At 42.2% G+C, this 12,500-nt stretch overlaps 1 protein-coding gene across 4 annotated transcripts in view; it reads left to right on the top strand.

Annotated features, from left to right (window-relative positions):
• The window catches only part of SCLY (selenocysteine lyase), a 999,372-nt gene that overhangs the window by 465,009 nt on the left and 521,863 nt on the right, over positions 1-12,500 (top strand). For all 4 annotated transcript variants that reach the window (XM_044070098.1, XM_044070095.1, XM_044070096.1 and 1 more), the window contains exon 8: positions 10,895-11,001. In XM_044070098.1, the coding sequence (XP_043926033.1) occupies positions 10,895-11,001 (107 nt within the window). The remainder of the gene's footprint in view (positions 1-10,894; positions 11,002-12,500) is intronic.

Raw genomic sequence — 12,500 nt, 5'->3', positions numbered from 1 at the left:
TCTTGGTGAGGTACTTTTGGGGTCTTTCCAGTTGCTGCAGATGTCTGGTAAGGTACATCCCAAAAGGGGCATTGTACTCAATTATGGGCCTGATGAGGGATGATTAAAGAGGCACGATGACCTCCCCTGATCTAGATGTGAATCCCTTCATGATTAGGTGGGCTATATAAAATGTTTTTCTAACCACTTTGGCCAAGTGGTTGTCAAATGAGAGATTGCTATCAACTTGGGTCCCCAGGTCCCTATACTACTTCTGTACTTAATGGATTACCACCTATGTGGTAATTTGTGGGCACTTTGTTTTTGCCAAAGGGGATGACTATACACTTTTTGGCGTTTAGCTTGAGGCCATGGCTCTGGCACCAGTTGTCTGTTTCTATGAGACCCTTTTGTAGGATGCTTGTGTTGGCTGGAGAGTCGATTATGGCGCCCAGTTTGCAGTCATCTGCGAACTTGGTCAGCCACAGTCCTTCCATGTTAGCCTGTACCTCCGAGAAATATATACCGAACAAGAGAGGTCCCAGGACTGAGCCTTGTGGGACACCACTTGTAACTGGTTTGGAGTCTGACATGGCTCCAGCAATTCTAACCATGTGGGTTCTGTCCTTGAGCCAGTTTGCAACCCATCTAGTGACATAGGGGTTTATATTTAAGCTGGTGATCTTATCTATAATGCCCGAGTGGGGTATTGTATTGAAGGCTTTTGCAAGGTCCGGGTAGGCTGTGTGGACCACCTTCCCCTCGTCAGTGGCCTTGGTGACTGTTTCAAAGAAATCAACCAGGTTTAAGAGGCAGGATCTGCCTTTAACAAAGCCGAACTGGGTAGGATCCAGTGTCTGTAGGTCCCCAATATCTTTATTTATGAGGTCCATGATGATCCTTTCCATAGCTTTGCAGACCAAGCTAGTCAGACTTATGGGGCGATAGTTTCCAGGATCCGTTGAGGCACCACCTTTGTGGAGAGAGACCACTGTTGCTATATGCCACTCTTTGGGTACATATCCTGTAGTAAGGCTGAGATTGAACAGTAGTTTTATGTTTGGGTTTAGTTCTTCTTGGAGTTCATGTAGGACGCAGCCCGTGACACAGGCTTGTCTTTTCTGAATAAAACCTTTATTTCTCAAAGTGTACTTTTTTTCTGTAATAAACAATGGTAGAGACATTTGTTTTAAAGTACAAAAACAAGATTTTATTATAATATAACATATATGCCTGGAGGTGATAGGAAAAAGTAATCTCCCTCAGCTGAATGGAAACAAGTCAAGCAATCTGTAATAAAATTTCATCTTGAGAACAGATCAGTCCATGCTGGCTAACAGATGAAAATTTACTACATCATGTCCACTTCATGTGGACGGTTACACCTTATCACATTAGTGTACACATATCCTAACCTTCTAGTTAGTAAATGGACTACATCCACTCTTGTCTGTAACATTTTTATCAAATCACTTGCATCACTCTTTCCCTTAGACAGGAAAACAATTTTATGTGCCAATGTAAGGATGTATCACAGCAGCTATATCAGTGTAAAAATACTGAAAACATTCCAATACACACATTATTTCTTTCCTTCACTTTTCAAAAATTATTTATTTAATACAAAACATTCTCGTTTCTTGACGTATTATACAGTGCAAGGCTGCTGTATAAAAAAGTAAAAAATGCATATTTGTTATACATGTTAGTGTTCCACTGCAATATGTAGGACAGTTTATCATTTCTCAGAATATGTACCTGTAAGTTTCAGCACAGATTACTGACATCCTTCACTGCCATTTGTTTCAGTCTTAGCAAAAAATGCCTTGAAACTTTCGTCTGGTGATGGCAAATTTGACAGTTTGATGTCACTGGCAATAGGCAATATTCACAATGAACTCAAAAGGCTTTGTTGGTCTTTGTCAGTCTCATGTCATCTGAACTATAAGGCTTCAAGTTTAATATTTAGTGAAACATCCCTGTACACGGAAACTGGCATTGTTTCGGAGCTACCCCCACTTTGAAATTCTGTCTGTTCTGTATTAGTACTTTCCATTGTACGAGGTTGCTGTGCAGCTAAAACTTCTCATCAGTGTGAACAGACGTGTACTGATTAGTCACATTTGTTTTTAGGTATGCCTTTATTAACTTGATTTAATTTTATTGATTTTCTTGGAAGCATGAATGCAGTAACATTTGATGGTAGAATAAGTTTTGTGGCTCTGAAATCTGTACTAATGTGATGCAACAGTGAGTTTTGAAATTCCCTTGGCTATCCCTCGCAGGCACCCCTGATCCAGAAGTGAAAATAGTGGCTTATTAGTTGCATCTTCCCAAGAGCCACTGTCTCCAAAGATCTCCTCTCAAACAGTGGCAACATTATGTTTCTTTTTGATACTGCCCACTGGCAAAATCAAAGTCTGATGTATTAGACTGCTTCCCAGTGTTTCATCAGCCTTGCTGTTAGCACAGCTACTTGGGAATCAGAAGTTATCCTTCCATCTAACGTTATTTTATGCAGGCTTGTAACAAGGTCAGTAAGATCAACTCAGATTTATAACAGCAGTGACATAACTATATGTGCATACTAGAGCATGTTATTGTCCTAGTGCTATCAAGTAGAATCTTTTATAAACATAGACCCTAGTGAAAGTCCAAGACTACAGAACCAAAGAAGTGAATGCAGAGAACTATTCAAAGTTTTGAAGATTCATCTTTACTACATGTCTATGTGGTTCACATGCAAACAAACCTGTGAAAACAGATGAAGTGCAACAACACTTATTTATTTATTTTTTTTACCAGGTTGGGAGTTTTAATGGTTAAGGTGTTTGTCACAAGGTACAGGGTTTGATTCTCACATTTGAAATGGCTTTGTTAAGTTTAATATGGCCTGCAAGGGCAGCTAGCTTAGTATTACCTATGAACAAGGAAATGGGGATTGTTTCCACACTCTCTTTCATTCATAATCCAGTTTCACTATGCAGTACATACCGAATTAAATACAGTATCATATTTCTCTTCCTAAGCACTTACAGATTGTAATCAGACAAACAGGGGAGAGGAAAAAACACTTTAATAAACTTGGGTATGCTCAGAACCATTGGATCACCAGGCTGGTTAATATGCTGTTAAGCTAGGTTCAAGTCCTAGTTGAAGCATACACTTATTTGTGCTGTGCTGCTAGGCTTTACTTGGGCCTCTTCTTCTAAACTAAAGCCTCTAAATGAAACAGGTGTTTAATTAGGCAACTAGAGGCAGACCACTCCGAAATGTAGTGGAGATGATTGTTCTTGACTAATTCTGGAGATTCCCTGATGGGTGCTACGTAATGATGTCACCACTGTGAGTCAGTTAATGATTCATTGAACTAGTGTATAGATATATGATTGCTGTTGAACTGTCATTTAGTTCTGAGCAGAAGGTAGCTGAGCCTTATTCACTGAAGAAGTACATTAAAACTGTTATTGACATAAGATTTGGGGATGGAAGAACTTCTAGAGACTTGAAAAATTAAGACAAGAGAAGGCTGGGACTGAATATAAAGTGGACCAAGTAAAATGTTGCTAGTGCAGTTAATTTGGGGATCATGCTCAAAATTATTTAGCCAGTAAACATGTGCAGTGTTACATGTGCAGTGTGAGTCTGTCCAATACAGTAATTGAACTGATTGTGTTTGATTAAAAAAACATTTTTTTTTAATATTGTGGACAACGTATTTTGTCCACACTGTCTAAAGTGGTGCATTAGTTGTCATTGTTGCTTCACGGCACTTGGTTCTCAGGTTTGGTTCCTAATTTGAGTATCTCTTGGGATGAGTCTGCATGTTTTACCTTTGTCCATTTGGGTGTTTGCTGAGTGCATCTGTTTCCTGTCTTTTCATAAAGTCATGCAGTAGGTGGTTTAGAGACCCTCCAGATTGCCTGTAGTTATATTTGTGAGTGTGTGTTAATTTATGTGTGCCTTCATACTACAGTGTACTGGAATCCTGAATAGTATTAATTTGTTGCCCTTGATTACCATGATAGGCTATGGCTCCCTGCATCTCAGAAGAGGATAAAACAAATATAAACTGAATTTGTATAGACGTTATGAAGTTGTCTCCTACTAGTGATTTGTTTTTATTTGTTTTGTGGATTGGACACTCTAAATTGGCCCTAGGCGTGAGTGCGCATGTGTGCGCCTTCTGTGGAAGGTTGGGCATTGGGCTGGCAACTCGACACTGTAGAACTCAACTGCCAGTCATGAGCGGACAGGTGATCCGCTGTGGCGACCCCTAACCGGGAAAAGCCGAAAGAAGAAGTTGTTTTAAAGAGAAAACTGCCTAAGGTGCTTCTTTGGTGTTTCAGTTAGTCTTAAGAAGTCAGAGTTAAACACAGTTGTTTCGCACAAATTGTGTTGTGCCATGGATTGACTAGCTGTGACATTTTAATATGTGGCTGGTTGGAAATTAAGAATTTATGTTAATTAGCAGCATGTATTGTCAATTCCTGGTCATACTAAAAGTCATTTTTATTAGCTCAGGCTGATTAGTTATTTTGTTCCTTTAGTTATGCTAACAAAGTATTTCACCCTGAAGTAATTGTAAAGTGGGGAAGTATTTTTTTTCCCAAGTACTCTGCAGTGATGTTCTTCATTCCACATTGCTGCAGTCCTAACTATTGGGTAGTCCGCTGTCCAGTCGGCCCGAATACCAAAGTATATGGCTGACGTCGGTCAGGGCGCATCAGACTGACGTCAGTACGTCAGGGTACTAATGCGCATGACCGACGTCATATCCTCAGTCTTTTTTGCAGCATGGTCCGATGCAGAAGCAATTTTGCGAGTGCAGGTTGGCGTTCTGAAAGTTTCTGAAGTCAGAGTTTCAGACCGAATCAAAGTTGGCTAAGTACCCCGTTGGGGAATATTTTGTTTTTTTCTTGCCTCAGTATTTAACCGGATGTCAGAAAAAGTGAATAACTGTATTTCTTGTGGGAAACAGATACCTCATAGGGATTACCATACTTTGTGTATACCTTGTTTAGGGCCTGAGCACGACGTTGTTGGATGCCGCTCTTGTGCTAGATTTAACAAACGCACTATTAAGAGAAGGTTAGACTGTGCCAGGTTAGTTTTTGGGAAGCGTTGTAATTATAAAATGCCGTCCGGAGGCTCCGGCGCCCTTCGCCAAAAGCGCAAGGACAAAGCAGCAAAGCCTAGAGTGGAAGAACCGACAGTCCCAGGCGCCGGATCTTTAGAAGGCTCAGTGGAGCCGGAGGTTTTGCCAGGTGTTTCTTTGGAGTCTCAGGGAGAGACTTTACTGTTACAGGATGTATCCTCGCAGGAAGTAGGCCAGGCTGAGGGGCTTCTCAGGTGGCTGTTCTTCCCTCTCTTCCTAAGGTGGTTAGAGCCTCCCCTTCTGTTTCCAAGGCTTCTTTGAGAGGCAGGCCAAGTTTAACTTCAGTGGGGTTTCTCCTAGTGCTTCAGGGTCTTTGCCTAAGAAACATATGCTTAAAATGGCAGAGGATTTGATTACTATGATTAGAGGTTCTATGCCCCTCCTGATAAGAGGCCTAGGGTGGAACCTGAGTTTGAGAGTTTTGAGCAATGTTCGGAGGCTTCTGAGTCTTCGGCTGAAGACTTGCAGGAGTATCCTCCTTATTCTGATTCTGATGTGGATGATTCTACTCCTTCAGCTTCTCCTCCTGAGGATTTTTCATTTTCAGAGACTCTGCATTCCATGAGGGAGCATTTTAAATGGGAAGGTCAAGATTTCTCTGATTCCAGGAAGAGGCTTAGGGAATTCTTGTTTTACCCCAGCATAGGCCTTTAGCTATACCTCCTGTTCTGAATGTGGTGGAAGATGTTTTTGCAGAGGCTTCCCTCAATCCTGATTCTTTGCCTCCTGCCCCAGTTAAACCGGATAGGTACTATAGGGTGCCTGAAGCTCATAAGTATCTTTTAAGAGTCCTAGGGCAGACCCGAAACTGTCTCTCAGGGGCCTAAAGGTGTGAAGGCCTCTGTTGTTAAAAATCCTGTTCCTCCTGATAAAGAGGCAAGGGCTTTGGATAGATGGGGAAAGAAAGTGTATACTTCTTCCACTTTAGCCATGAGGGCGTTGAATTGTCAGTTTCACATGTTAAAATATCAGAATTATCTCCTTTCACAATTGAAATCTAAGGTGGATGCTCTGGCAGAAGGTATTGAGTGTAAAGAGTTGCAGGATTTAGTTCATGTGTCTGAACAGGTGGGTAAACATTCCTTGCAATGTGGTTTTGATGCTGTGCAGGCCTCCTCGAGGGTGGCTGCCACTGGTTCTGTTCTTCGTAGGCATGCCTGGTTGAGAGATCAGAATTTAGCTGAGCATGTTAAAACAAGGATTTTGGATGCTCCTTTGCAGTCTGATGTGTTGTTTGGTTCGCCTGTGGAAGCAGTCTTAAAGAAAATGGAGGACAAGGCTAAGTCTATGCAAACTGTTAAGGATTTTTGCAGGTGCAGCCTCCAGAGTTTAGTAGAAATTGGCCTACTAAGGGATGGACTTATCCTGCTTATGATTCCCAGTCTAGGGGTAGGTCTAGACGTGGTAGGGGCAGAGCTCAAGGTTCTTTTAGGCCTAGGACAGGAGTTCCCCTGCTCAGACTTCTGGTGAGGGCAGGGGTCAGTCCTTTCGTAAGCAGACCCAATGACCTGCCTTTTCAGCTACCAGTACATTCTCGCCTGGCAGCACCTTTGGGAGGAAGGCTGTCTCTTTTCAAAGAAAATTGGGATTTAATTACCCAAGACAGATGGGTTCTGGATATCATTCACCACGGTTACAGGTTTTATTTCCATACCATGCCTCCTTTCAAAGGCATGCCAGACATTCCTCCTCTACAAAGACAAGAGGCTCACAAGCAAATTTCTCTGTTGCTCCACATAGGGGCCATTCAGCCAGTTCCTGTGCCAGAAAGGGGCCTAGGATTTTATTCTCGCCTGTTCCTAGTACCGAAGAAGGGGAACACGTGGAGGCCAATTTTGGATTTATCTATCCTCAACACTTATCTGGACATTCCCAAGTTCAAAATGTTGACGTTACAACAGCTTTTACCTCTGCTGGGCAAGGATCACTGGATGGTAACTTTAGATCTCAAGGAAGCTTACCTTCATGTGCCTATAAGACTAAGTTGCAGGAAGTATCTGCGTTTCGAGCTGGAAATTCTCATTATCAGTTCTCTGCATTGCCCTTTGGCTTATCCACTGCGCCCAGAGTATTCACAAAGGTTCTGGCTCCAGTGATAGCTTACTTCAGGCTAAAAGGAATTCAAATCTATCCTTACTTGGACGACTGCCTGATTCTAGCTCAAGAAAAGGAAGACCTTCTACAGCATTTGGATTATGTCATAGCAGTGCTAAGATGCCTAGGGTATTCTGTGAGCGAAATAAAGTCCAGTCTAGTACCCTCTCAAGACATGTGCTTTCTGGGTGTGAGACTGAATACAGCAGCCCAGATGGCCTTTTAACCCCGGACAAACAAAAGAATCTTTCCAGTTACTTCCATTAACTATCTCTTCAGTCCGGGCTGACTGCAAGGACAGTCCTTCAAGCCTTAGGGTTCATGGCATCTTGTATTCTGGTGCTTCCCAATGCCAAACTGCATATGAGGAAGCTGCAATGGTATCTCAAAAATGTATGGACACAGCACTGCCAGGATTTGGACACTGTCATTCAAATAATACCTTGCATTCAAAAGGAATTTTTGTGGTGGGCACAGGAATGTCACCTAAACAAGGGACTCTCTGTGACCCGGCCAGAGGCGAGTCAGATTCTAACGACAGATGCCTCAGACATTGCTTGGGGAGCTCATCTAAATGGAAAGTGGATACAAGACAAGTGGCCTGCCAGACTACAGCATCTACATATCAACATGAAAGAGATGTTAGCAGTCCAGTTTGCATTAATGGCTTTCAAGGAGTTACTTCTTCCAAGGCAGGTGTTGATTCTAACAGACAACACAACTGTCATGTGGTACAACAACAAACAAGGGGGAACACTTTCTTACCCATTGTGCAGGCAAGCAATGATTTTATGGGAGACTGCGCTCAGCTTGCAACTAACTCTTCAGGCAAGGTTTCTGCGGGAGCACAGAACTCCTTAGCAGATGTGTTAAGCAGACAAATCATGGATCCCCACAGTGGAAACTGGATCTTCATGTATTTCAAAAATTGACAGTGTCATGGGGAACTCCAGACATAGATCTGTTCGCTTCTCCACTAAACCACCAGCTGCCAAAGTTTTGCACAAAGAGGTTTCATCACACAGCTTGGAAGGTGGATGCTCTTTCTTTCAGTTGGAAAAATCTTCATGTGTATGCTTTTCCACCTCTGCCTCTTCTCCCAAAGGTGCTTCTAAAGGTCAGACAAGACAAGCCAAGGATGATTTTAATAGCTCCAGATTGGCCTCTGCAGCACTGGTACCCATTACTGAGGAGTCTGGTAAGGAAGCCTCCATGGCCTTTACCCTTGATTCCACACCTGTTGTCTCAGAGGGACGGTCACCTGCTCAATGTCAAGCTTCAATCTCTTCATCTAACAGCCTGGCATATTCTGTTTTGAAAGACAGCAGGTCTCAACTTCCTCAACAAGTTTTAAATGTGATTATGGAAGCCAGAAGACCTAGTACAAGGAAAGTGTACGCAGAAAAATGGAAGAGATTTTTATTTTGGAGTGCAGCAAACAATTTGGAGATTTCTGAGCCTAATTTGTGTGTGGCTCTTCAATATCTTACTGAGTTATTGGACAAAGGTTTGTCTTTCTCTTCCATTAAGATTCATGCTGCAGCAATTTCAGCTCACTATGATTGTGACCCACCATTGTTTTCGCATCCTTTGTTCAAGCAATTTCTTAGAGGGGCAAAGAATATAAGACCCCCACGAGAGCTCCTACTCCTGCTTGGGATCTCAATTTTGTGTTGGAGAAACTTACTCTACAACCTTTTGAGCCTCGGCTACTGCTGAATTGAAATATTTGTCATGGAAGACTGCTTTTTGTTGGCCATTACTTCTGCAAGAAGGGTTTCTGAGTTGCAGGCCCTTATGGCGGTAGAGCCTTTTGATTTTTCATAAGGATAGGGTATCTTTACGTACTAATCCTTCCTTTATGCCTAAGGTGGTTTCTAGTGTGGCTTTAAACCAAACTATTCATTTGCCTACTTTTATGCAGATCCCCAAAATAAAGGGGAAAAGATTTTGCACACTTTAGATGTACACAGGCAATTGCGTTATTATTTGAGCAGGACTAAGGATTTTAGGCAGTCTCAGCAGTTGTTTGTTTCTTTTGCTTTGGGTTCGCAGGGCAAGCCTGTGTCAAAACAAACTATTTCTAGGTGGATTGGGTTTTGCATTGCATTTTGTTATTCCCATCATGGCAAGGAGATTCCAGCTGGAATTAGGCCTCATTCCACTAGGGCTACTGCCACTTCTACAGCATTTCTAAGGGGTGGCCACTAAGGATATTTTGGAGGCAGCTACTTGGAGTTCAGTGCATACTTTCTCTAAGCATTATCACCTTCCTCTCTACTCTAAGTCTAGGGCTGGTTTTGCCACAGCTATTTTGCAAGGCATGTTGTCAGTTCCTGCTTCCTTATGATTTGCCAGCCTCCCTTACCTCTGCTTTGGGATTCTACCCAATAGTTAGGACTGCAGCAATGTGGAATGAAGAACATAGTACAGTTTTGTACCTACCATAAATGTAGATGTTTGAGGATCCACATTGCTGCAGTCCAATTTACCTCCCTCCTTCCCTCTGTGTTTAAGGGTGGTTGTGTAGGTGAGGTTATATTCTGGTAATTTTGTATATATTGTACATATTTTTGGTGCAGGTATGTTTGGAATTTTTGGTTTTGGCCTTAGCTTTTCAGGGTCTTCTGACATCTGGGGCAAGAAAAGACTGAGGATATGACGTCGGTCATGCGCATTAGTACCCTGACGTACTGACGTCAGTCTGATGCGCCCTGACCGACGTCAGCCATATACTTTGGTATTCGGGCCGACTGGACAGCGGACTACCCAATAGTTAGGACTGCAGCAATGTGGATCCTCGAACATCTACATTTATGGTAGGTACAAAACTGTACTTTTCCAATTCTGCTGCCAGCAACTCAAGTTCAGGAATGGACTCAAGCCACTGGTAGGTGTGGCTGAGGGGAAAGCATGAACTGGCCAATCGCCAGCTCTCCTGTAACTTGAGAAGGAATTGGGAAACCTGGTGGGGAATGCCACTGGTGGAGATTAGGAGCCTTGCAGGACAGTGGGGAATGCCTGGGAAACCACCGGTGGAGATGAGGAGCCTTGCAGGCATCTCAGGTTATCACAAGGGTGACAGTAATGATGTCCTGATGTCATTACTCTCTACTGTCCCCCAACTAGGGACTGTGATAGACCGTCCTGAGAATGATGGCTACGAGCTCTGCAGTCATAGTTCCCCATGAAACATCTTGCTTACTAGGGCCTAACCAAGAAACAGCAAGAGGTTATCTTTCTGAAGAATTTTGAGGCCCACCTAGTGAAGGGTCAACTTTGTAATACCCAGTAAGGGGTAAGTGCAGGGATTCGAGAGTAGGCAGTTGAGGGGACCAGGGAGTACATCTAGTGGTTGTCTGGGGAGTGGGAGAAAATTCAGTACTTTTTTACCATTTTTAAAATAAATGATTAATCTTTTTGCTTGATTCGATGGCAGTGCTTTAAGGTGCCAAGATAACTTGGTACTTGATATAAAGGGAATTTGTTATTGGAGTGGTGAAAAGAAAGTGATGGAAGAAAGGTGTGAACAAATGGTAAATTGTTTAAGAAATGGTATAGAAGTGTCTTGAACAAGATTTTTCTATAGTAGTTGAGATAAAGTGGAATACCATGTCTGAGTAACTGACTTCTAATGCATTTTTGTCTTATTTCTCTTCATAGTTTTATGGTCCCCGGATTGGAGCATTGTATGTCAGAGGACCAGCTGTTGAGTCACCTTTATTCCCCATGTTTTTTGGAGGAGGACAAGAAAGGAACTTCAGACCAGGGTATGTTTTATTTTGTAGGAGCTTGTTTTAATGTTTCTCAGTCTATTAAAGCTATATTTATCAGGAAAGAGAAGGGAACTGATGCAGTTACATTTTGTTCTTAAATTGTACATGGCTTCATTATTTCAAATTAAAGTGATTTTTTTGCTCAGTTGTATTATGTAAGTCACACAAGCAACTTTGAACATTTTTTTTTCCATTTAATGGATTTACTGTGTTGAACTAAGAAGTACCTCACAAGGATCAGTGTTGCAGTCTCATTCATTAAGCTTGGGATTTTTTTCTTCTTATTTTTAAATGTTATTAACTCCTTGCCGTATATTACTGTCATGTAGAATCCTCATGCATGGTGCACCATATATCATCAGTTCATTTCCACCCCCACCCCCTCAGTTTCCTTTTGGGTTCACCATCTCCTTCCTTCTGGTATGATTTTTGTTCTTGTATTTCAATAACTCTTTCCATTTATTTTTTTCTTCATTTTCTCTCCACTCCTTTCCTCATTGTAGTCAATTTCTGCCATATTCTCCCCTTGTACAACAACTCATGTAATTCATGCTGTTGTATTCCTTTTGTCCACTTCCAGTTTTGAGTTTGGTATTCAGCAATCTGATGATGTTAATTTCTCTCTCTTCAGATGTTATCCTTTACCTATATGCTTCATATAAACAATTCACAAGTATACTCTGCTTCCTTTTGGAATATATCTAGCTCCCCAAATGCTGTCTGCCTGCTTTCAGACATTTTGTGGCCACCCACAGTCACAGAACATGTACATCATCATTGCCTCTTTCTCCTAACACCTCCAAGCATCTACGGTCATCCTTTCTGCCTTCCTTTACCACTCTCATGGGAATTAGATACCATGTATGCAGTTTTGTCAGGCTTTGGTCCCTAGTTCCCCGTGCTTGTGCCTCACTGCCTGAATTTTCTTCTGCTAATATCCTGCAACTTCCTTCCATCCTTCCTCCCTTCTCCACTTCTTTCCTATTTTCTCTCTTTTTTTCAACCTTGTCCCTTCTTTCCTTTAATACTTCATAGATCTGTTTGGTTCTTTGCCTCCCTAACCTCTTCCATTTCCTCCAGAAACCATCCTGTCTCCTTTAGCCCTCCCTTCCTCTCGTTGCCCTCTCTTCATTCTTTTTCAAGGTCACACTGAGTGTCGTGTTGCTTCACCACTGGACCTCTGGCATTCTGTAGTAACTTCTCTATTGGTTTAAGTCTTTCCCCACCATCCTTTTCTCTGCATACCAAATCTTCCTCTTGGGCGATTTCCGTATTTTTCTTCTCTATCCTTGCCTCCCACCACCACCATTGAAGCTTCCTACACTTTACTTCACTTCATGCATCCCACTACTTTTTCTAGTGCTGCTTTGTTCATGTCCTTTAGCAGGCTTCTCCATGTTTCCCTCTCCCTTACTCTGTTTAGCTTAACCTCCTTTGCATCTGCTCCTATCTAGTAAATGATGTTGTGTGTCACTGCATACATTTGGATTTGT

This window comes from Protopterus annectens, chromosome 4.part1 (genome assembly GCF_019279795.1).
Source record: "Protopterus annectens isolate FY-2018-M chromosome 4.part1, PAN1.0, whole genome shotgun sequence".
In the NCBI taxonomy this organism is placed as follows: Eukaryota; Metazoa; Chordata; order Ceratodontiformes; family Protopteridae; genus Protopterus; species Protopterus annectens.
Note: the sequence above shows the minus strand (reverse complement) of the source record. Positions and strands in the feature narration are given on the sequence as shown.